At 42.1% G+C, this 25946-nt stretch overlaps 1 protein-coding gene and 1 long non-coding RNA gene across 3 annotated transcripts in view; one reads left to right on the top strand and one right to left on the bottom strand.

Annotated features, from left to right (window-relative positions):
* Positions 1-5175: 5175 nt before the first annotated feature.
* Positions 5176-8988, bottom strand: LOC146560527 (uncharacterized). 2 transcript variants are annotated; one of them, XR_014894760.1, is made up of 6 exons: positions 8955-8988; positions 8702-8833; positions 8234-8269; positions 7723-7875; positions 7268-7358; positions 5176-6673 (listed from the first exon to the last, which is right to left on the bottom strand). It is a non-coding gene; the product is annotated as an uncharacterized LOC146560527 (long non-coding RNA). The 2 variants fall into 2 exon arrangements; XR_014894759.1 differs by having other exon boundaries at positions 8702-8988.
* Positions 8989-10447: 1459 nt separating this feature from the next.
* Positions 10448-25946, top strand: part of LOC146560525 (collagen alpha-1(XIII) chain-like) — a 41415-nt gene continuing 25916 nt past the window's right edge. The window contains exons 1-2 of the mRNA XM_085295871.1: positions 10448-11064; positions 22298-22367. Coding sequence (XP_085151997.1) covers positions 10780-11064; positions 22298-22367 — 355 coding nt within the window. The 5' untranslated portion in view covers positions 10448-10779. The remainder of the gene's footprint in view (positions 11065-22297; positions 22368-25946) is intronic.

Raw genomic sequence — 25946 nt, 5'->3', positions numbered from 1 at the left:
GTATACAGACATTATAATAAAATATAATCTTTTAACTTCAAGGGGAAGGAGGCTGAACAAAGTTCTTTGTTTGCTATGTTTGAAAAAGTCTTTTGAAAGGCAGAAATCTTGTTTTAGACACTTTGATGATGAACAGTTTGGGTTGTTGTTCTCACCATTTCAAAGATGCTGGCAGGTCAAAATGTTGAGTGTCTCTTAAACTTGCATGGAGGAACAAATACCACTGTGTTTAGAAGAGCCATAGCTTTCACTTTATTATAGTTTAATGAATTTTCAACTGACTAAAATGGTTTTGCCATAATGAAAGTATGTGTGCAGGGACTGAGTGGGTCCTAGCTTTCCTCGGCACCAGTGCTTGCTTTGCATTTTGGCTGTAGCTCAGGAGGTAGAGCAGGTCATCTAATCAAAGGTTAGTGGTTTGCATCTTTGGCTAGTTGCTCATTCCCTTTACCAAATCTAAAAATGGAACATACCAAAGAAAGCAGTCGCTCTCCTTTTATCCCACACAGCGCTGTCATAAAGCTCCTCGTCTGTCAATTAATATGTGCATACATCCTTTACATGACTGGTAGCTGTCTCCACTGTGTGAGTATTTCTGTTTCCTGCTAACAGTGACTGAATTAGACGGACAAAGCTGAGCAGCATTTTTTCTGGTGGTTTGCCCACGTGCATTGCAGCCTTTCATGGCAAACCGATGGGAGAAGTGTGATGTAGAGAAGAGTGTGAAAATGTTGTTAATAACTTACTTTTTATCAAGGAAAGCTCTGATAATGATGGAGAGGAGAAGGCAGTTCTGACATGTCCTGTCTAATAAACAGGCTGACCAGGTCGCCACGTGTATTTTTACATTCCCTGTAAAGAACTTTGTAATAGATTCCTGACTTTAACAGTACTATAAATAAATGTTACGTTTTTACTTTACTAGGTGCAGGCTCACCGAGCACTTTCAGATTAGCATCTATGAAACATGTAAACTGCTTTGCCAACAGTCCTTTTTCATTCAGAGTGGAAGAAACTACAAGCAGAGGAACAACCTTTGAGGTAGGCTCGAGCGGGGCAACAGTCTTTAAAAACTGGGGCCATTTCTCAATATGCATACTCGTGTGTACTCGTGTGTACTCGTGTGTACCTGCACTATAGTGGACTTGTGATACATCATCATTTATAGACAAAGTACTGTTCCCATTCAAAGTACGCATCAACTTAACTACGCTCAGAATTGTGTTCATGGTGCACTTACACGGTGACTTACATGGAGCCAAATATCCCAGAATGCATTTCATCCAGAACTCAAATGCAGCAGTTGGCAGACAAGAGTGACTAAAAAGTTTGAAATATTACTTTTTCTTTTAAAATATGTTCAGGCGAGAATGTAGCTGTGTAAAATTCAAATTTCTGCTTGATTTATCAAGACATCACATATTTGCAAAAGAGCTCCGACGTTTTTGGAGATGTCTGTTACCCACCAGTTTGACAGCTAGCCGGGAGCTCGAGGCTCACTGCAGCCGGTGAGAACAGCGAACTCCTTCCCTCCCCATCTCCAGCTGCCTCCCTCTTCCCGCTCCACCACAACCACCCACACATGCAGGGCCTTGGAGTAGGGGTATGTCACCAGGGTGCAGAGGAGGCTACCCCCCCCTCTGTCCCCTTCTGGCTGCCTCTGCCTCAATTTTATCCCACAACTTAGACATTCACATTACTCACACTCTCATTACACATACATATAGGGTCTTGGGGGTGGGCACGATACACGGAGTCCAAAGTACCATCAGGGTGTACACCCCACCCCTGGCATCGTTGCCCACCTCTCAATTTTGAATACACGTAGACATTGAGGGCTAGCAGGAGGGACCATGCGCTTACCTGCTGCTCTCTGGCAGGTAGCTCCAAGCCCTCCTGGGTTTTAAATGCACCTTAGAACACACATGCATCAACGCTACAATGAGCGGGTGGAGGGAGGTTTGGAGTCTTCTCTCACCCCCGTTCTCTGCGGCCTGCTGGAGCGGGGGGGCTAGGAGGAGTTGGCCGTCCGACTGCGGTCTGGAGTGTGGGGCCTCCCTGCTGCTGCGGAGTCGGGGCGGTCTGCCTCCCCCCACCGCAGGGAAAAGGGTAACACCACCTGGGTCTGGGTGCAGTTCCCCCCTCCAGGGGCAAGGGTACCTAGACCCGGTTTGTAGAGTACGCTTGGGGAGTGTGATCGTGTGTACAGCGTCTCTTTATGTCTGTCTCCACGTTGGTTGAGTGTGGAGTAAGTGCATATGAGAGCATGAGGGTGGGAATGGATGTTTGTATCTGTGTGTGCCTGTATGTCTGTGTCTATATGTCAGGTTGGGTATCAGACGCCACCTCTCTGGGGACATCTCAGGCCCTCCAAGGTTTGGAGGCCTATCTCCACCCACCACCACTTCCCCTGCCAGTGGCGGACTCCCTCAGGTGTCGGTGCGTTGGTGGTTCTTTGTGTCTGGGGGTGGGCGTCCGGGTACACACCAGCTCACTCCTTGGCGGCCGCTTATCGGGGCCTGGAGCCTGGTGCTCGCTCGGGCCACTTCGGAGGTGGGGTGCCCCCGGCCTCTCGGCCTGGGGCTCGGTCACTCAGGCACAGCTGGCTGCCGGCGGAGCTCACGGGCGCGTCACTGCAACCCCCCCTGGCTTCTGCTCCGCGGCTGCTGAGTGAGCCCTCATCTGGGACTCTCCTCAGCTCTTACTGGGACAGTGGCGCGGCTGCCCCTCTGTTGGTCTTCCTTGGTCTCTTGTGTTCTGGGGGCCTCTGGATGTCTGGAGTTTTGATCTCCTCCATGCCCGCTTCACACCCTGGAGGACGGGGCTGTGGCTCCCCACACTCCCTAGCAGATCGTTACATGGAGAAACCTTTGGAATGCAAGCATGCTGATCCACACAGGTATGCACACATGGGTATTCACAGACGCGGACTACACCTTTCTTGGCTGCTGCCTCAAAGCACACTGTGCGCTGTCTATCTTGCGTGCTGCACAATATCGTTTATTATTTAGTATCTACTGATATCTACTGCTAGCTAGTTTATTGTGATGGTGCCGTTTTTTTTATTATGTTGCTCTTTGCTGTTTGCTTTCTCTTCTGTTTTTTTTCTCCATACAGGTGACCCAGGTGCTTTTTTTTTTTTCTTTCTTCCCCCCCTTCTCACCGTCTCTTCTCCCCTTTGGTTTTCTTTCTCTCCCTCTCTTTCTTTCATTCTTTCTCCCTGTCCTATCCCCCAGTCATGTCTGTCCCGTTTGTAGCAACTGAAAATAAAATAAATTCATAATTATAATAAAGGTCAATCAAATGGACCAATATGGCAAGGCCATGATGATCCACTTGGTAAAATAAATCCGCTTGGCATCTTTCTTGGCCTTAAGACAACAATTCTGATGCTAAAGATCCAAATGGGACACACAAAAAAAAAAGAGAACAGCAAACTCCCGGCATGGTTTCAGATCTTTGGTTTGGTGTTTGTTTTATTTGTTTCTGAGCAAATCGGTTTGGCTGAGATTAAACTTTAGCTTCACAACTTGATCATTCTATTTAATTTTAAAGCCTTACTTGCAGAGCTGTCAGTATAAATGAATTAATTTTAATGTTGGGAATATTTAAACTCAGCAGGAAACATTTTCTCCGGGAGCAGAAACTGCATGTTGATGCGTGGAGATCCTGAAGGCTGCTCCAAAAATGATAAAATGATATTTTAGATATTTGCTCTGTTCTCTCCAAACCCGAGCAGACATCTATTTTAATTTATTAATATCTACTGACATAAAAATAAAAGCGTTTTAACATCAGACCTGTTTGTTTTTTATTCAATAAGCAGCGTGAGCTGTCCATACATATATGCTATTTTTAATAGGAGAGATTAAGTTTGTGATGTCATCGAGTACGCTTGAATGTAGAATGATCGCGCTGCGTTCTCGGGAATTTCAGAGTCCCGTGTAAACTTATAAAGTACAGACTAGCAAGAAGGCAAGTACTTGTGTTTAGCTTTTCAGAGTTGCTAGGTCAGGTATTTGGCCAGCAGGTTCAGAATGAAGCACACAATGAGCAGTTTCAATATGAAGTACACGTAGAAAAAGTTCAGGTTGTATTAAAGAAGCAACAAAAAACTCAGTCTCTAACTTTACAAGCTGGTAACCAAAAAACTCTGTTTCACATTTCATATGCTGAAAAACACAAGGATTAGTGTTTGAACAAGCAAGTTGGGGAGAAAAGCAAATTCCGTCTTACTCACTGAGGAGGATGTCATAGAGACCCGACAAACACGAATGTGGAAACCAGCTTAGGTGGAGGCAGGGATGGAAGCTCTGGCTGGTGCTGCTTCTTTTGTGTTGGATATTCCACCTTCATGAGTAGGACAGTTAAACACTGGCTAGCAGGGAGACAGGTGAGTCTGAGGTGGAGCAGCAAGGAGCTGGCTGATGAGGAGTAGTCGGGCAGAAAGAGTGAGAATTATGAAATTTCAATTCAATTTTATTTATACAGCGTCAAATCACAACAACAGTCGCCTCAAAGTGCTTTGTACTGTAAGGTAGACCCTACAATAATACATACAGAGGAAAAAAAACAACATATGACCCCAACAAGCAAGCACTTTGGTGACAATGGGAAGGAAAAACTCCCTTTTAACAGGAAGAAACCTGCAGCAGAAAGCCTGCAGACTGCAGAGGTGTGGAGTTCAGGACAGAAGCCGTGAGAGGACGGATGGTGACAATGACTAGGTCCCTTAGCCATGTGTGCAGCACCTCCAATAGTCTGGGATTCTCTGGGCACATGTCAGAAAGAGTCTTTTGGAGTCTCACATTCTCACAGTGCAGAAACTGCTCCAGCAGGCTGATGTCTGATGATGATGGTCATCATGTAGCTCTGTGTTACAAGCAGGTTTCAGACCCAAATGCAGAACTCAAGACCCAGAAGTGGACCAAAAAACTAGAGGTTCATGAGATAACATGGGAATAGAAACAGGTGGGAACACAACTGAAACTTGTGGTGGAAACAGGACAAAGGAAGCAAAAGTAAACACAGCTCCCACGAGACAAATGACTAATAGAATACAGTAGAAAGTAACTAAATGTGGAATCAAAGATGACAACCTGACAAACCACGGGAAACACAGAGGAACCACGATAACTTAAACAAGGGATAGAATACAGTCAATGTCATGGTTTCTTGTATTTGGTGTCATTTTGTACACTGAAAAAAATATGTTGTTGGATTTACTTAATTCAATGGTGGACATTTGTTGCACACAGATGTTTTGCTTTGGCAGCAACTTAAACAATTGAGTTAAATTAACACAATTTATTCATGTTCAATAAACTTGTGCAATTTGTGTTGATAAAATGTGACTTAAACATGTTTTGATGAAGTAATTTGAGCTCATGTTATCCCAACACGATTCAATAACTTTTACCCAATACTACTTGGTCACTTAAATACTACATGTTATCTTCAAATTACATTTTGCTATTATATTCTAGTATCAAATACACAATTTTCAAATGGAGGCCTTATAACAGATTGTATTGTTCTCTTCCAAGATGGTTGCTGGCATCCACCAGTAACCTTTCAAAACAAAATGTCTAATTTCACTGCAGTAGGTAAAGAATTAAACTGACATTACTCCTCTACTGAATCTACATAAATCAACAGTTAAATAATGTCAGTTCTTCCGTGTTCTCTGGAATCAATCACAGCAAAGAAATTAGACTGTTTCTTTTGAAAAATGTTGGGAAAGAACAATACAAAACATTCTATTTAAGGCCTCTGACGTCAAGATTCAGTTAAACAACAATTATAACTAAACAATTTGAGGTAATGTTAGTTTCCATTAACATTAAATTAGGTTACTGAATTGGCAAACACCTTCCTATTAACACCTCCCATTTTACCCCAATAACTAAAGAAATTAGCACTTGCAGGTCAAAACCTTTATTCAAGAGACGCAAAAATAACATTGATACAGTGACTGTCAAAAATTACAGCACTGATCATACTGTGACATCTTGGTTCAAAACAGCACACTTAGAAATATTCAACGTTCTTTACTTCAACTGAATGAAACTGAAAATACCATTTCACACGACCCATATGGGATATTTAGACTGTATAACTGTTCACGCTACATCTCTTCACTAGTAAAAGAAAGAAAAAATACAAAGAGAAATTGAAAAATGCTGCCAAACAGACAAACAGAACTTGTACAGAGCAAAAGGAAAAACAAACAACAACAAAAAACGGCTCGTCCTCATGGCAGTTGCAGAGTATATAAAAATGAACCCTGCGATCCGTTCCTGGAATTGAGCTTCAAAAATGCAGCAGAACAAGTGTGAGATTTAAATGTCCTCTCACCTAGAGCTGATCAGCTTGCATGCATAACAGTGAGCTTCGTTGCAGGAGCAGTTTTGTCTTAGTTGTGAGCTTTTCTTGAGAGCTGAGTTGCATCCAACTCCATTACCACCCATTGAATCACCTCAAAAGTGTAGCAGAGTTGTGATGGGTAGCTCATGTTGAAGGAATAAAAAAGGTCCAAACAGCATGGCTACTGCAAAGGTCACGTTATCCAGATCTTGAAGAACAACATCAGAAAAGTCATTGCCTGGTGCATCCTCTGGAGACAGATGTTCATTGTGGTTTTCTCAATCTGTGCAGTGGCCTCAGTCAAGTCCTGGTTAAACACAAAACATTTCTTTAAGATTCCTTTTTAAACTCATCTCTTTTGAATCTACCAGTTCTAATGTTAGAGTAATTTAAACCAATGCAAGCAACATAGTAAATAGCTATAGCCAAAGAGTGGCCTGCCATGCTGCCATTCATGGTCTAACAGAGTTTCTAAGAGAGGGTGAAAAACATAATAATTTCAAATGCTTTACATTAGTTTTTGTTAGAAAGACACCGGCCCATCAGAAATCCAGGTTATGTCACTCAGAAGATGTTAGAATTTAGACTTTCAGCCCCACAATTTGGTTAGCTGTTGGTCAGTTGGTCATTTTTTCAAACAAAAGCTAATATAAATATTGGTGGGATTTTCCTTTGTTCATTAGAATGACAAATTTAAAGTTTTTTCACACTGATGTGACCCCTAATACAGGGGTGGGGATGGGGCCTCAAGGGCCGGCGGCCGAGTTCACTACCAGGCCTCATGTGAACTTCAAATTATTAAAGAGGACTACTGGTCCTAACCAGTCCAATGAGGATCAAGTGGATAACTAAATGCATTTTTAAATGTTGCAAAGCCACAATCTACTCATAAAACACTCACCATGAACTCCTGCACCAAGATGTTGCAATTGTCTTTCACACAGATGCGGAGCACTTTGATGAGGGACTCCGAGCATTAATGTCATCCTTGACTATTATAACAAAGAAAACAGAGATTTGTGAACTTTTCAGTAGCACAGAAGAAAATGATCCCAGACCAAAACTCTTGACTTTTTAAACCAGTCAACATGCAACACCAGCATCTACAAAGCAATATCAAAAGTTCCTGTTTGACATCAACTTTATGGATATATAGTTTCCAGAACATTTATTTTTAAAAAAAGAATTTTTTCTCAGTGGGCCAGTAAATGCATGACGAAAATTATGGCATCCTTTTAGTGGAATCATTACTCACAGGTAATAGTTGACTGTTTCAATGGATGTAGCATAAAAATCTTTTAATGACCTAATGCAATACATATACACTTTGTAGTTAAAGAATTTTAAAGTTCTTACTGTCATTATGGCAGCTACATCCTTTAGCTTTGTGCCCTGTTCCCCCGATCACTTTGCAAACACTTTCAGCAGACTGTCAGAGAAAAACTCAGCTCCGTCAGAAACCTTGACTGTAAAGGCATGGTTGGGATGCACTGGAATGCTGCATTTTATCTGAAATGACATAAAATTATTTTGAAATAACAGCAGGCACTGTGCTTGGTTAATCAGTAATGTTTTGTTGAATAAAAACTGTGTTTCCAGATCTTATGGGATTAAAAAAAATCCAAAGATGTTTGTTTCTGATTTGCAACCCAACAACCCACAAGTTACAACCTCATTTCAGTTCAAGTGTGCATTAATGCGAGTCCAGTAATCACCTTTCTGACAATACATACAGGTATAAGTTAAACCTATGGCAGATTTTGGATCTCTCAGTTGTATTAATAGGGTGAGTATGCATGCACCTAATAATTATAAAAAACCTATTATAATTAAGTTACAGAAACGAAAATAGAATATACTTTCTTACCATAACACCTTGAACCCACAATCCATCAGCTGACTCCTGGTGAAATGCAGAATAGAGGTCGTCTCTCAATGTGCAGCAAAAAAAAACAAAAACAAAAGGAGGGCAGGAGGGGTAGGGATGTAAGCTAGCATAATGCCGCTGATGATATTAGCTAAAGCTGTTCAATGTCCAAAATCTCACTAACACCACGGTGCAGTAAATACACAATGTAACTGAAGAGTCAGTTGACAAATCTATTCACACAGAAAACCAAATTATGTTATGAGTGCCTCGTAATTAGGTTTAATGTGATATTACGGCTCTTGTGCCAAAGACAAATTCAAATGAAAAAGCGCCAATTCTTTGACAACAGATAAAACAGCAAATAAGCTAACGGCTCTTTTTAGCATGTTACATGGCGGCACTTTAGACGTTTAACTACATTTGGCTGAATTATGGTAAAAATGAATTCAAAAAATCAAGACATACCAAAAACGTAGAGTTGGCTGCTCGACTTGACTGAGATGGATGCCTTTTTTAAACCACGATCCAAAGCCCGCGAGATGAAATCACGCGTGGTTTCACGAGATTTAACGTTGCTATCTTATTGACTTACGTCACCTGAACATGATATGAACAATTTAATACACCCTTTCTGCATATCATGTAGTTTTTACACTATATAGTTACATTTAACTTTAAAACATGAGGCAATTGTGTTAAATGCATGCAAGATGCTTACATAAATCCAAGAGATGGCCAGTCCCTTTTTTTCAGTGTATTATGGTTTATGTTTAAGCTTCGTTTTTCATTCTTGGGTTTATTCTGTGTTTTAGTTTCCCCTTGTCTCTTTGTTCTCTGTGTCCTTCTCTTGTGTGTGTCTTTGCCTGGGTCTCACAGTGTGTGTCACTTCCTGCTTTATTTTGAAGCTACCTCGTCTCATGTGTGACATTCAGTTTTGCTTCTATCCCATTAGTCAGATTTGTTCCTGGTGTTTCCACCTGCTGCCCATCCTCTCGTTATCCCGTGTATTTAAGTCTTCAGTTTGTCTCTGTTGTCACGTCATCAGTCTTCCTGCCATGTTTCCCCCTGTGCTGTGTGCTTCATGTTCTGTGGCTTAGTTTCCACACCAGGGGTTTATTGGCCAGTACTTTCAGTTTGTAGCTTTCAGCAATAAAGCTGTTTGAGTTCATGTTCCATCTCTGCATTTTGGTCCGCCCAAAAAGCAGAACCACAATAAGTAAAACCAAGAAGGCCCAAACACTAAACACATGTGAAAACCAACAAATCATCACTATCTAGAATAATTGCTTAACACTGAGAAATTCACATAACTCAACATAAAGTGAAACAAGACAAAACACAGATACTGGAACAGACAAAGCCTTTGAATATGGATATAAAGAGAAACAGTATAACCTAATGATGGCCTCCTTTACTCTTTGGACCTTTTATTATTCTAGCACAAACACCTTTTTCTCCCCAAGTCTGTGTCATTTATCACGAAACACTGAGGGGAGAGTTCCCACATGGCACTGCTTGTCAGTCAATTGTCCAATTACTGTTGAGCCTCTGAAAATTGTGGACTTTCTATAAAAATGGTGGTTACTCCTAAAGGCTTAATGGTTTGTTTAACCTCTTGAATTAAAGCAGAAACTCTCCACTTAAAAAACCCCAAACAGAAATGATGTTGCTCTTTGAGGGAAAAGAAAGAAATAAAAGTTCATAGATGATATTGTCCTGGCTCATGCTTGGTGTAAACTTGGATTCTGTTGTTATTTAAAGTTGTGGGTTGTGCAGCTTGAACTACTCTTATGTGGACTGTGTCAGAAAACAGTTTGAGAACCACAGGTTTAAAACAGAGTTTCTGTTTTTCTCATAGTTCACAGGCGACTGAGCGGGCACCATGGAGCTTATTGTGAACTGTAAATCACTCCAAACTACTCTAGCGTGTTGCTATATAATCTATCCTGGCGTGGCGAACTTGAATCTGCACAGAACAAGTTCACAGAAGCTAGCAGATCCTCTAAACGAGATCATTGTGGTACGTTGTTTTGAGCAGCAGTCAGCGGGCACTCAGTATACCCGCTGTGTGACTTTGCGTCCTGGCTTTGCGCACCTAAAAATACCCCTGTCCAAGTACACGGATCAAAGGGGGTAGCAACACTGGCGAATCCCGCCCCGCCATTTAACCTAAAACCTCTCAGAGGAGGAGCATGCAGTGTGAGCAAAGAGCCGGCGACTTCCAGAGTTGTACAGAGGAGCGGGAGACTGGTTCGGTTTACAGGGACTGTCCTGTAGCACATAGTGGGATCGCTCTGAAGTAGCGAATGGGACAAACGGAGCCGAACACAAAGGAGTAAGACAGCGGAAGACTCGGACACGGAATGTTTCGGTTTTGAAGGTTTATGTAATTACTCATATGAGTGCAGCCAGATTGGTAAAGAACGGCAGAGTTTACTCAGTATAAACAGCCTCCTGCAAAGTTACAGATCGCCAGGATTCTTTCTGCGCAACTGTACACCTGATGAGCTTGGGGATTGTTGGGTGCACAGAGCCACACTCACATGTCTGAAATGGAACAGGAAAAGAAGTGGGGAGTCGCTGGTAAACCAGGTGAAAAGAGGCGCGTTGGCTTGAAGCAGCCGCTGTGGAGAGATTTGTCTTGCGTGACGTTTTGCATCGCGGTGTCCGTGCTGTCTGTTGGAGTTTGGATCGTAGTGTTTGTGCGGACGTCGGAGCTGCAGTCCAGGATAGTAAGTCTGGAACAGCAGCGGCTTTCTGCGTGGATGCTGTCCGTGGAACAGGTGGAGCCCGTCATCCTGGGTCGTCTCGACCAGATCCTGGAAGAAGTAAGAGTCGCTTAAAATGATGAAAAGATTTTTTTTTAAAATGATAAACAGAAATGTTTTTGCGCTGCCCCCCACCACACACAATTAATTTCTTTTGGAAAATAATTTTAGACGATTCTCTCTACAGCTGGTGATATAAGTGTATTGGTGTTTTCTGGATGCAGAGATCACAGAGGTAATAGTAGAGACTGTCATGATAAAGCATCAGTGAATCTCTCATTTAAGTATAGATATATGTATTTCCAGCGCTCTTATTCAAAGAGATGCTCCCTTGCTCTTAAACAAAGCACTGTGGCATCTCCAAAGTACAACATTAAGAAGTTGCACAGGTGTTACATGCGTTTATCTTCTCTGAGATAACAGTGTGAAGGGCTCTCGGTGGCTGTTCACATCTGTTGCTTCTAAAGTTGCCCTCAGCGCTGCCCTCCAATTGATCACAGCTACACCAACAAGCACCTAACAGCCTGCACGGTGTTTAAAGATCCACAGGGAGCCGACTTTCCCTTCCTCTGTTTGCTGTAGCCCGGCTTTTAACCCCCCCCCACACACACATACACACACTCACTCCTCGACCCCTTTCACTAGGGCCAGCATAATGCATTTAACAGGAGGAAAAATGAGCACGTGGTGGTTAGTGCAGAGCTTGCTTGCAGTCTCAGACCTGAAGTCAGTCACTCACCTAAACCCTTATACCTCAGTCAAAGGAGGCAGACTACATGTACAAGTGTCCCGTAGACCACCAGCTACTCAGACAGTATTTTATATTAATCATGTCTGTCAGTGATGGTCATCAGTTAGCACAACAATAGCTGGAATTTAGGCTGTGTGCTTTTCTTGCTAAAGATGGATGTCAGTCTTAGTCCAAATATAGCCCAGGGAGGGTGTTAAATTCTGGAGCCACGGTACTTTTGAAAAGAAATCTTGGGATTACAAAATGACATAGAAAGCCAGTGATTTTACTTGGGTTTATGGCTACTTTGATAGAAACTTTGTATAAATGCAAACGTTTATTTCCTCTGAGCAAATGATAACGTTATTAAATGGTATAAATCTAAAAGTAGTTTATTTCTTTGCAGTGACAGTTTGAGGTGTAGGGCCTACTAACATATGAGTGAAAACAAAACAAACAATAATAAAAAGACAAAGTGAAGTTTTACGGCCAGTTGGGGCCATTCAAAGGTCCAGTTTCAGTGCCTGTGCCTCCAGGGGGGCCCAGTGGGGAGGATCTGTTTCCAGACAGGCCCAGGGTGATGTAGCTTGTCTCTTTGTTTAGCACTGTGAGTATAAACTGTCATTATTAATGGGACATGAGCACAGATGTGCCTTTCTATACAGAAAGAGGATGGCAGAGAAATCTGTGGGATTTTCTCCCAGCGCTGTCCAGAATCAGCCACCCTGTTTCCTTCAGTGATGACCGATTTCCTCTGTCATGGAAAATATGGCCAGGAGTCCTTATTGTTATTCCAGTAAAATCTGGAGTGCAGCACAATCAACTAGTTTACTGCATAATGTTCCAGGTATAGTTTGTTTGCAGTCCTGGGGAGGAAGTTGCATCTTTTTACCTTGACGTTAACACTACATATACTATTGCAATACTCTATATTGCCATAATTATTTACTCGCCCATCTAAATAATTGAATTCAGGTGTTCCGATCAGTCTCCTGGCCACAGATGTGTAAAATCAGGCTTGTCAGCGTACAGACTCGAAGAATCCCAGCGTGCTACTGTGATTGGATGTTACCTTGCAACAGGTCCAGTCATAAAATGTCCTCGCTACTGAATACGTCGAGCTCAGGAGGCAGAACAGGTCAAGTACTAATCAGAAGGTTCGTGGTTTGGCTGCTCCAGCCGCCATGTATCCTTGGGCAAGACGCGAAGCCCATGTTGCTCATGAGATGCATCCATAAGAGTATGAATGTGTGAATGTCAGACAGAGAGGACTGATGTAGACAGAAGTGCTTGTAGGAATTGTAAAAAGCTCTTTGAGTGTAAAACCCGAACCGGCCTGTTTACAGAGACGGCCTCTTTTACTCCTCTTCCAAACCAAAATTAGATTAGATTAGATAGAACTTTATTAATCCCTCGGGTGGGTTCCTCTGGGAAATTCGATTTCCAAAAAGCACAGCAACGACCGAAGTTTCAGAGTTACAGAATATTATATATATATATATATACACACACACACACACACACACACACACACACACACACACACACACACACACACACACACATATATAAATACAGAGACAATATAAATAAAATATACGAAGGGGATAAATAGAATAAATAGGAATAAAAAATAAAAATACAAGTGAATGAATTGCACATTTCGAGTATTGGGGTCTATTGCACTGTTGACTATTTACAAAAGTATTGCACAAAAGGTATTGTACAGTGAGGTGCAGAGGCACTACAGCTTAGTTGTTCCCCCCTCCTTTGTCCTCCTGTTTCCCCTCCCTCTCCCCTCCAGAGAGGAGTTAAACAGTTTGATGGCGTGTGGGACAAAGGAGTTTTTAAGTCTGTTAGTTCTTGTCTTGGGGAGAAGCAACAAAAAATGTGGCATCTTCCAAAGAGTAACCTTTAACCTTTAGGTGCAAATATACTCTTGTGTGTTGTGCCATGCATTTATAGAGTGGCTGTTTGGTGCGAGCACTCCCAGCTGCACTGTACAGGATGCACTATGTTGTTGCTCCCAAACACTATGCCTGCTACTCTCCACCTTTTAGTTTTAAAACTGCAGAGCTCCTACAGTTTATATAATCTACCAGTCAAGATGACAGAAGTTTGCACCGCACCTATTGATCTTTGAAATCAGGTGCTTTTACTTCCTTTGTCAGAAGTGCATAAAACGAAGCCCCCAGCCATCCAGTGTACCTTTACAAACATCTGGAAGAATGGGTCAGTCCTGTAATATGATGCCGTAAATCAGTCTGCTCTCCCACAAACAAAGATAAGAGGTATCATCACAAAATGGAAGCGTTTAGGAATCACAGAGTGGCACACCTCAGAGAGTTGCAGAGTAATGAGGTGCCTAATACACTCAACAAAAATATAAACGCAACACCTTTGTTACTGCTCCCATTCCCCATGGGATGGACGTAGAGACCTAAAATTCATTCCAGATACACAATATAACCATCCCTCCCAAACAGTGGTCACAAATCAGTCCAAATGTGTGGTAGTGGGCACATCTGCTATATTGAGATAATCCATCCCACCTCACAGGTGTGCCACATCAGGATGCTGATCTGACATCATGAGTAGTGCACAGGTGTACCTCAGACTGCCCACAACAAAAGGCCACCCTGGAATGTGCAGTTTTTTGCACTATTGGGGGTCTGGGGACCCAGAACCGGTCAGTATCTGGTGTGACCACCATTTGCCTCATGCAGTGCAACACATCGTCGCATGGAGTCTATCAGATTGTCAATTGTGGCCTGTGGAATGTTGGTCCACTCCACTTCAATGGCTGTGCGAGGTTGTTGGGTATTCGTGGGAACTGGTACACGCTGTCGTATACGCCGGTCAAGCACATCCCGAACATGCTCAATGGGTGACATGTCCGGTGAGTATGCTGGCCATGCAATAACTGGGACATTCTCAGCTGCCATCTGCCCTGAACAATGTGAACCATGATTCATCTGTGAAGCGCACACCTCTCCAACGTGCCAGACGCCATCGAATGTGAGCATTTGCCCACACAAGTCTGTTACGGCGACGAGCTGGAGTCAGGTCAAGACCCCGATGAGGACGACGGGCATGCAGTTGAGCGTCCCTGAGACGGTTTCTGACAGTTTGTGCAGAAATTGTTTGGTTGTGCAAACCAATTGTTCCAGCAGCTGTCTGGGTGGCTGGTCTCAGATGATCTTGGAGGTGAACCTGCTGGATGTGGAGGTCCTGGGCTGGTGTGGTTACACGAGGTCTGCGGTTGTGAGGCCGGTTGGATGTGCTGCCATATTCTCTGAAACGCCTGTGGAGACGGCTTATGGTTGAGAAATGAACATTCAATGCACGGGCGACAGATCTGGTTGACATTCCTGCTGTCAGCATGCCAATTGCACGCTCCCTCATTGCTTGTGGCATCTGTGGCATTTTGCTGTGAGACAAAACTGCACATTCCAGGGTGGCCTTTTGTTGTGGGCAGTCTGAGGTACACCTGTGCACTACTCATGATGTCAGATCAGCATCCTGATGTGGCACACCTGTGAGGTGGGATGGATTATCTCAATATAGCAGATGTGCCCACTACCACACATTTGGACTGATTTGTGACCACTGTTTGGGAGGGATGGTTATATTGTGTATCTGGAATGAATTTTAGGTCTCTACGTCCATCCCATGGGGAATGGGAGCAGTAACAAAGGTGTTGCGTTTATATTTTTGTTGAGTGTACATAAATTCTGCCTACCCTCTGCTGACTCAGTAGATGCAGACTTTCATAAATGCATCTGTGATGGATGTCCACGGCCAAACGACCGCTGTGGGGTTAATGTGTAGGTCGGCCAGTCTATCTCAAGTCTATCTTATACTCCATCATTCAGCACAATATTCATACAAAATCATTCATACAAAATGTATTAATATTTTTTTAGTACTAATCATTATTTTTGACAACCGTCGCTATTAATATGTTTATGTGCCCATGTAAACACCGTTGGCTGACAGTTTCAGTGCAAATGAAACGCTGCAGCTGAGCAACAAGCTTTGAAACGAGACAAGCAAAAATCCCTCATTTGAACTTTGTCATAAAGTTTAGTTTATGACAAAGAAAATGATTGTTTTCATAACAGTCCGTCAATGAGTCCTGTACATGTGTTAAAATCAGGGTTGGACACATATTTGAGCAACATATATCTGTTAGACTGTCGCTTTTAGAGATGGCACGATACCACTTTTTTATGTCCGATACCGATACCGATATCATAAATTTGGATATCTGCCGATACCGATATGAATCCGATATAGTGTTTTTTAATCAACAAAACTGTTTTTTTTTAAATATCTTGCTGCATTTTGTATAAGTTCATACTCAAGTTTAAAACAACAACTACACTAAAGCTATTCTGTTATACCTGTATGCAAAAAAAAATATTTCATAGTTCAGCAATACTGATCAATCTAATAAACTTAAACCTGCACCATCCTCCCTATTCTGGTATTTTAAAGAGTACTTAGCATAAATATTAAGCAACCTAACTAATAGGGTTCCAACTCCCAGCAACAACAAAAATAAATAAATAAAAAACAGGGAACCACCCCTCACGCTCCACCTCATGATGCTTAATCGACGTAATCAACCTTAATTTGATGCAGTGTGAAAAAAAATGCACAGAAATCAATTATTTTTCAAGAAATATTAAATAGATTCAACATCTTTCTTCAACAAAATTGCAGACTGCACAGATGGTACCTTCCCAAAGGAAAAAGTACTATAGCTTACTAGGGTATATATATTAGACGTAATAGTTACTATATACAGTAATTGACTTCTATTCATTTTACATCAAATTAAAACTTTGGGTGTCAGATAATTATTTATTAAAAGCTAGACATTTTAAATGAGAATAAGAAAGAAAAGTATGTCTTTGTGCCCCCTTTTCCCTGTTAATGCCCTATCGGCCCCCCTGGCTAAACTTTGCTAGATCCGCCCCTGCACAGTTACCAGCGTCAGCTACGTAGAAAAAGATCCTGGAGTAGAAAGTAATATTAAATACATTCTAACAACAGCTGATCAAGCTTAAACGTGCTGCTGTTGTTCAGCCGCTGGTTTCCTCTTTCTGGTGCAAAGTGGGCCAAAAGCAAACTAGAGACACGGACTCGCGCCGATCAGCTGATCATTTAAGCAGTTTCATGATTGAAGTAGCAGCAGGAGAGGCAGTCGCTTGTTAAGCTTAACGCAGGAATGCTTTACAAACATTCAGAGATGGACTTACACACTTGCTTTACTTCTCTCGGGGATAACTTTGTCGGAGATGAAATGCCGGGTTGCTAGCGAAGCTCCACATGCTATCCAGACCACCGACAGGTCCCGCATGCCACAGCCGCTCTATCACGTGATGCATACTGCTCCGACGTGCTAACGTTCTGAGGTGAGTTACGGCGTGTTGCAAGTTTTGTGAGGTGCTTTCGTGATATTTAATGGATCGGATTACATTTTTTATTTTTCTCCGATATCCGATCCAGTAATTTAGGTCAGTATCGGACCGATACCGATACGTAATATCGGATCGGTCCATCTCTACTTTCACAGCACAAAACCTTTGAACCAGAGTATTAAAATGAATCACAAAAGTGATATAATACGCAGTATTATTATTAAGCAGTAGCAATAATGCTATAATGAGTGGTGGCCCCATGATCGGAAGGTCGGGGGTTCGATTTCCCTGAATAGCTACCCTGAGGTACCCCTGAGCAAGGTACCGTCCCTACACACCGCTCCCCGGGCGCCCAATGGCTGCCCACTGCTTCACTGAGTGAGAGGAATTTCCCCACGGGTATCAATAAAGTATACATTATTATTATTATTATTATTATTATTATTATTATTATTATTATTATTATTAATAATAATAATAATAATAATAATAATAATGAGTAATCCTAAAACTATAGACGATGTCAGAAACACAGCTGTGGCAGTGAGTAGAGCAGCACCACCTCCTGTTGTTGGAGTGAAAGGCCGATCCAAAGATACCCTGGCAGAGTCAAAATAAGCTTCGTGTTAAGTCCTGCAGGGGTTAAAAGCCTGCAAAGGAAATGAGAACACTCTGGCTGTAATTACTAAACTCTAAATGCAACAGTTTTGTTAAACTAGTTGAATTAAAGTTGAGAGCGTGCACTTCACTCTCACTGCGATTGTTGGTAGTGTGCAGAGGCAAGACTACAAAAGCAGACTGTGCAGATACGTGTTAGGATGAATGGAGATGCATTCGAGTGTAGGAGAATATTAATGTCGGGAATTTTAAAGGCAGTGCGTCTGACAGACTCCTGTTTCTGTGACCTTTGACATGGGCAGAGCTGATTGCTGCAGACGAACTGATTCTTCACTCTCTATTATTCCCATTATGTAGCCTAGAAGCTGTGTCTTTAAGTATTGTTGCAGGCTGCCTGGCTCCCTTAAAGCCGCTAAAGATTTCTCCAGTTGTGAGTGGGGTCTGCCAATATCAACCGAATAAATTCCTGAAAGGATTCATGAATAATATGAAGTGGGCTAAGAGAATTTTGAGTGCAGTCCTACAATTGCTTCCACATGATCGTTTTGAAGGACATGAGCGCTAAAGTTTGGTTATTTCATGGCAGTGTGATCTCTCAGTTTCACATGTAACCCTCTACTTAAGGAATAAAGCACTCACAGAATGCCTGCAGGACGCAGTTTACTGACATTGGGCTGCTCTCCAGCCATTATGCTTCTTAAAGTTTGAAACAAAGCACTTATTAGATCATTGAACAGTGAAACTGCCGTAAATTGGACTCAGGCTCCGTCTAACAATGAGGAGTCGTTATAAGCAGTTTTGAACTTCAGCACGCTGAAAGTTTTCACCCTTATATAACAACCTTAGTTATGCTCATGTGACACATTTGCCCGTTTACACGATAACTAAAGTGGACACCAAACTAACAGGCACTACTGAAGCAGTGGTCAGAATCACAGTATCTTCATAACATCCCCTTCAACACCTGTTGCAGGCATCTAAATGCCTTCCTGGCATTCGTCTGCCAGTAACCAACACCAGCGAGACCCAAAGCTGTGATGTCGAGAATGTACTCGGATGGTTGTGTATTTTGTTCAGTGTCAAATGATATAAGCATTTAAAAAAATCAAAGCTATTCAATAAAGTCTGATTTTCACAACAGTCACAAAACTTTCATTTTTATGATAAAGGTTTTGTGATGCTACCTACCTACCTATTGATGTGAATTCTTTTTGTACACACGATAGCAAAACGAGCAAGACATGACATGAAAAAGGGACCAGTAGCTCATGTCACGTCAGTATTCATGCAAAGCCGGTTGCTGTGTCCACACGGTGTGATTGATAGTCAGAGCCAACCCCCTATCCTTAACTCATCCCAACCCTAAAGCTGGAGTTGCCACAGCTGACTTTGGTGAGGTTTGGTGATGACCAGTGGAAGAAATGCTTCAAATAAAGTCTCTTATGTATGAAAATGCTGCATTGTTACATTTTTCAGAGAAATCAGAGGTAGTTGATCAGAAAAATGTTCTGAAATTTGATGATTTGAGATGAATGACCCTACAGATTCTTTGAAATAACTCACACAAAGTCTCTTGTGAGCAGATGTTGAACTGAGCTGAGCTATCGGGAGCTATTGTGGTGAATTTCCAAACCGAGTGGGTGAATCCACTCAGCACGATTAGCTTAAATTCAGATGAACGTCTGGTGCACTTGATAAGAACACCACAGCTGTTCTGCAACAGTTCAGCATAATGCATTCATGTAAACTCAAAGGACCACTATTAACTGTGCACCTGGTATTTTCATGCAACCTTTCAATAAGATGAAGTTAGTATATCTCAGCTTGCAAGATGTTTCACAACAATAACCCCAAAATTGTATATAATGTACACTGTGTCTGTTTAAAAAACTAAATATTGGGGTGGCTGTAGCTCAGGTGGCAGAGCAGGTCAGCCACTAATCAGAAGGTCGGTGGTTCGATCCCAGGCTGCATCCTGGCTGCATGCCAAATATCCTTGGGCAAGATACTAACCCCGTGTTTGCCTACTGGTGGTGGTCAGAGGGCCCGGTGGCGCCTGTGTCCGGCAGCCTCGCCTCTGTCAGTGCGCCCCAGGGCAGCTGTGGCTACAATGTAGCTTGCCATCGCCAGTGTGTGAATGTGTGTGTGAATGGGTGAATGACTGAATGTAGTGTAAAGCGCTTTGGGGTCCTATGGACTAGAAAAGCGCTATACAAATGCAGGCCATTTACCATTTAAATAAGGACATTACCACTCCTACCTTCTTCTTTCTGGTCCTGTCTTTCTTACATTTTGCTTCATCTCTGAAGCGACGTTATGTCAAAGTCTTTTGACTTCCTGGGAAACACAACTGCTGTCTTTAAATTGGTGCGCATATTGTGTGACAAACTGCACAATGTTTGTTAAGTTGTTAGAAACTTGCCACTTTAAAAGCATTAAGCTCTTTATCCTCACTCGTTCCTATAGTGTTAGCTAGATGCTGAAATACTGTGACCACAACGTACCTGTTCTATAAATGCGCTTCATCTCTGTTCTGTGAATATCGAGCTGTAAATATGATGTTTCCCCCTCTGTCATCTTTTCATAAACCATTTAGGTTTAATTGGATTTAATGTGGGTGTGGTGATTGGCACTGTTGCTAGCCGGTCATGTAGTTACCGGGGTTAGGTTAGCTGGTGACTCTAAATTGTCCGTAGGTATGAATGTGCCAGTGTCTGTCTGTCAGTGTGAGACTGGCCACCTTCCAGGGTGCCTCTCGCCTTCTGTTAGCTGGTACAGTGACCTTGAAATACGGGGGAATAATGACATTTCTCTTTTATGCATCATGTCGTCATAATCAAGTGATCAAGCCTCTGATCAAAGTTTCTTATAATTCTTCCCTCGTAAGGACAGTCTATGGCATGAAGTCAAGCTCAGCACACGCATGCACAAAGAAGCCATCGCGCACACCAGCGCCTGCTTTGCGACTGCTGCAGCTACTCCATGTTCTCGTAGCTCAGCTGAATCTGGCTTGAGTCAGTTTTGACAGACGTTCTTGGAGCTGTTTGCTTGGTTGCTAAATTTTAATGACTTGGGGTTATCTCTGTGCAGCTAACCAGCTGGTTAACCTTCGTTATGTCTGTTGTAGAGTGACGGGGAAATGCCACACAACTTGTCGGTTGTCACTGCTAAGGAGCTTGGAAAATATACTGCTAAACTATTTCCTGTACGATTTTTAATTTTAACTTACTAACTAGTCTTACACCGTTTGTCGTAGAGATGCTGTTCGAGCGGCTCTTTTGTGCGATGAATGCTTCTATTCAGATTTTAAAAATTTTGGACAGTTCCTAAAATATTCCAGGTAAGGTTGTGAATTCAAGTAGAGCATGGATGCTTTTAAGGATCAAGCATGGTAGAACTGTATGCTCTGTGGAATGACACCACAGTAATGTAAAAGCACACTGCGCCACTTTCTTAGGTACACTTGCAGGGTGCTTCAGATTGTGTGTGGGATTTTGTCTGAGGGTGTAGCTGGGTGCACTGGGATGTCTCCTGATAAACCTGCTACATAAGGAACATGTTGTCTGACTTTCTTCCCTGTGCATCTTTGCTGATTTGTTGAAGTTGTGAGTTTTACGAGTTGTCTTTACATGTTTGTCTTTTCTTTTCCGTATGGTTTAGCAGAAATGTTTTCTGCCTGACGTTGCAGGGTCCTGATTACCCCAAGTTTGTGTTCCACAGGGTGGTGGGACTCAAATATTAGGTAGTGTTCTGTGTGTGTGGGCTTCTGGTAAACTTCAGTCGTCCTCAGTGCACACAAACTGTACATCTTTGTGTCTTCCCTGGTGAACTTTATATGTCAAGAGTTGATGGGAGCAGTGAAGGATTTTACTTATTGGGTTTTTATTTTTGAAAACAGAACATCTTTCCCAGTGCTGTCTGCTTGAAGGAGCCAAGGGTGTCACTTTCCACTTCCTCCATGTAAAAGTTGGCTACAATGGGTTACAAAAGTGTGGTGGTGAGGCAGTGCTGTAACAAATCTGACTGGGGGTACAGCTGGGTCTGTTTTCTAGGGAACTGTCAGTTATCTGATGGTCTCCACTGCTTCAGGTATATAAGTGATGAGACCACATCACTATGGAAGGACACCATCTGGATTCAGCTCAAGTTTGCAGAGCGTCAGTCGAGTGTTTGATGTGATGGGGTGTGCTCTCCATGAGGGGATTTAGGATGTTGGTGATGTGCTTGGAAATGTTGCAGGTGGCTGAGTTAATCCTGCTAACAATAGGTCGACTTATGTTTAGATCTTCGCTATAGCATAAGGTGGTGGTCTGTGGGGCAGTCAATAGCTCCCCCCACCCTCAAGTTGTTGTAGACAGCTGATGACTTTTGTTTTTGTAGAGGCTTTTTTTATCTCATCTTCAGACTTCATAAGAATGGCTGTCACTGAGAACTGCAGTAGTTTCAGTGAGATGTTCAGTTGAGTGAACAACAGTAACCTTCAGTTTAACATTCCTCTGTTCTTTGTCTCACACAGAAGCTTGCAGCGCGACTACCAAAGACGCGGGATGTGAGAGAAGTTTCCCACAGCTGCCTGTGTCCCCCAGGTACGTTCCTCAGTTATTCACTTATCCACCGGTTGCTTACTTTCTGATGGACTTGATTTCATTTGTCACCGTTATTCAACATAAGAAACTGCAGCTTACTGTAGCTTCATAGTTGTTGTTTTGATATTGCTGTTATTGATACTTTTATTCTGCGTTGACAGTGGACATCCAGAATATGACGCTATAACATGTGCTTTCATTAGTTATTAAGAGAAGCTTTTGTTATTCAGCTTCATGGACGTAATGCTGAGAACTAGCTGTAAGTAAAACGAGGAGCTGCAGAGTTTCCCAGCTGGGATACAACCTGGACAGGTCACCAGTGTATCGAAGGGCACCTGCAAGCATCACCTTAAATTACTAGTATAGCTCTATAAGAGGAGACAGTTATTTGTACAAAGGCTTAAATAACTGCCCACTGTCGAGGGTACAAGGGTAGTACTTTAGAGAGTGATTATCTTGCCTGAAAGTACATTAGCTACTTTATTTCCTGAGAGTGTGGATCTGAACTATTGCCTTGTTTTGAGTAAACAGTAAGGTCTGGTGTGTTTTACTGTGGTACAACTTGTTGTCCATCTGGAACTTTGGTCTTGTGTTCTTCAGCCTAAAGCATCTAAAAACAGGGTTGAAGGTGAACGGTGAAGTGTATTTGGAGCTCAGCGGGCAGCCAGGAACTTTCTATGTTACATCATGCAAACCTATGTGGCATCATTGAAGCACTTTCACATGGAAATGGTTGTGGTAAAAATCCCATACCTGAAACAGTCTAGTTATAAGTTGGACAGGGTGTCATTCTGGTTCTGAGAGCCTTCATGTTGTCAGTTTATTTGTTAGTCAGAGCAGACACACCAGCTGCTGTGACTGTTTATCAGGAAAACCGACTAATTCAGCCACAACTGTGGCAGAAAAGTGTTTAGAAAAAAAGCACCTTCAGGTTCAGGTTATTCTGAAATTGCCCCATTTATGCATTTATTCCAGCATCTTTGTTTAATCATGTGGGTTTTTAGCACGATTATCTGTAAAAATGGCTGCACTTTCCTTACAGTTCTTGCATTAGTATTGTTCAATCCCTTGAAGGAAAGCTAAACACATCTTGATTGTTTGACTTAAAGTCCAGTGTGGTGGTCTGGAGAAGCATCACTACAAAAACATATGGACTAAACTATAGTTAGTGAGCTTTGAATCCATGTATAGCTGCCACCAGCTCGCTGGAAGTCACCCTGTCTATTTTGCTGCATGGATTTTGTGATATATTCACATATATATGTGAATATATCAGCTGATCCAGCACGCTGGTGCTCGTGTTCTCACTAGAACCAAGAAAATAGAGCACATAACTCCAGTTCTAAAGTCATTACACTGGCTCCCTGTAGCTCAGAGAATAGACTTTAAAGTGCTTTTATTAGTGTATAAATCCTTGAATGGGTTAGCACCAGAGTACATTAGAGATCTGCTGTCATGGTACAAACCATCCAGATCAGTTAGCCCCTCCAGCTCTCGTTTACTGACCGTCCCCAGAACCAGAACTAAACATGGAGAAGCAGCTTTTAGTTTCTATGCTCCTCACATCTGGAACGCACTATCAGGAGAATGCAAAGCTGCAGAGACACTGAACTCTTTTAAGTCTAAAATTAAAACCTACTTAATAGACTTGCTTATGAGTAACTGATCCTATTATGGCTCTCTACCTGTTTGTTTTTGATTTTTCATATAAGTTATTGTCTTGATTATTGTTTTATCGTAAATGCTTTCTTCTAAATGTTTTTCTTGTATTTTTACCTTTTAAAGTGATTTATGTCCATTTTATGTGTTTTATTTTAATCATGTAAAGCACCTTGAATTGCCTTGTGCTGAATTGCCTTGTGCTGAATTGCCTTGCTCTACAAAGCCCCCCCCCCAGTGTCCACCCGGTGCCTGCCACTCAGCACCAACCACATATCCACTACATCCAAATGGCTGCCATGATTTGATTATTTTCAGGGCCAACTGAGAGGCAGAACTCGGAGACCTAGATGAAAACAAACAAAAACATATTCTTTAATCCCAAAGGGCTCAATTTTAGGCCCACTGCTCTTTTTACTGCATGTATTGCCTCTGGGTTCCATCCTTAGATGGCATCAGATCTCTTTTCATTGTTACACTGATGGCTGCCAAATGTATTTAGGATGGATCTCCATAAAACCTCTCTTGACATGTCTAGATGACATTAAAGCTTGGTTTTATTTTCATTAACATTTAAAAAGCTCAAAGCCAACAGAGGTGCTGGTGTTTGGACCCAGTGGTCCCTCTGAGTCCTCCTCTGCAGAACCTTGGGACTCCTGGAAGTTTATTTTAAACGGTGATTTTAAATTGGACAGCCAAATTAGAGCAGCAGTGAAGTCCAGTTTTTATCATTTAAGCTGACTGTCAGCAGTGAAATCTTTTCTTTTGAGGCAGCACTTTGAAACAGTGATCCATGCTTTTATTTCTTCTTGTCTGGACGACTGTAACTCACTTTATGTGGGGCTCAGTCAGTTGCTCTCACGTCTGCAGCTGCACGACTGCAAACAGGAACCTGTAAAAGAGAGCATACAACCTGTGCTGGCCTCACTGGCTGCCTGTGTCTTTTAGAGTTCATTTTAAAAATCTTGTGATTGTTCTTAAACACTTTCACAATCTTGCCCCACCGTACCTATCTGAGCTTCCTCATCCCTACATCTCTTCATCATGCTCCTGGAAGTACGAAGATCCAGGAGGCGGGCCTTTTCTATCGTGGCTCCTAAATAATGGAATAACTCGCCCTTGCATGTTAGAGAGGCCCCTTCACTGTCCACTTTTAAAACATGTCTTGAAACACATTTTTATTCTTTGGCTTTTGGCCTCAGTGAGACTTAGTTAATAAGTAATTTAATTACAAGAAAAAGAACTAATTAATTATTTTACTTTTTTCTTTAATTTGGCTTTTATTTATATCTTATGTATAAGTTAACTTATGTATAAGTGCCTTATAAATAAATATGATGATAATGATAATCCGAGTACAGTGTTTAAAATTAGTATTGCACACGTAAATATATTTCTAAAGTTAACCTGAAGTTCTCATCAGGTGTTGGTAACAACCCATCCAGTCCACACATGCAAAACATTAAACCATAGATGTCCATAAATTAGGTGATGTGTAATAATGAAATATGACGCACAGGAGAAGTATTAAACACAGTTACTGAAATGTATGTAATACCTACAGAAACCAAACACATGGTGAGTGAAGAGCGGTGAGAGGAGAATTACTCCATCATGGGAAGGCCTCAGCAAAACAAGCTGATTTTAACATAACCAAGGGTGGGTCAGAAGTAAGCCAGCAGACTGAGAGCAAAGTGCTTCATTGGGGTGCACTATAAAGGTGTTTAGGATAGCTAGGCATGATTATTCAAGACCTCATATGTGAAAAGAAGGACTTAAAATTAGATTCTGCATTTCACAAGGAGCCAATGAAGGCCAGCAGATATCGTCAGACACATTGCTAATGGCTAAATAAGCCTTTTATCCAGAGTCTGAATGTTCAGTGAGAGTCTGGTTTACTCTCCAGGGGAAAATGATCAA

Source organism: Mchenga conophoros, linkage group LG13 (assembly GCF_057382185.1).
Source record: "Mchenga conophoros isolate Kocher_MC1m ecotype Shallow Benthic linkage group LG13, M_conophoros_male_GT1.1, whole genome shotgun sequence".
In the NCBI taxonomy this organism is placed as follows: domain Eukaryota; kingdom Metazoa; phylum Chordata; class Actinopteri; order Cichliformes; family Cichlidae; genus Mchenga; species Mchenga conophoros.
Note: the sequence above shows the minus strand (reverse complement) of the source record. Positions and strands in the feature narration are given on the sequence as shown.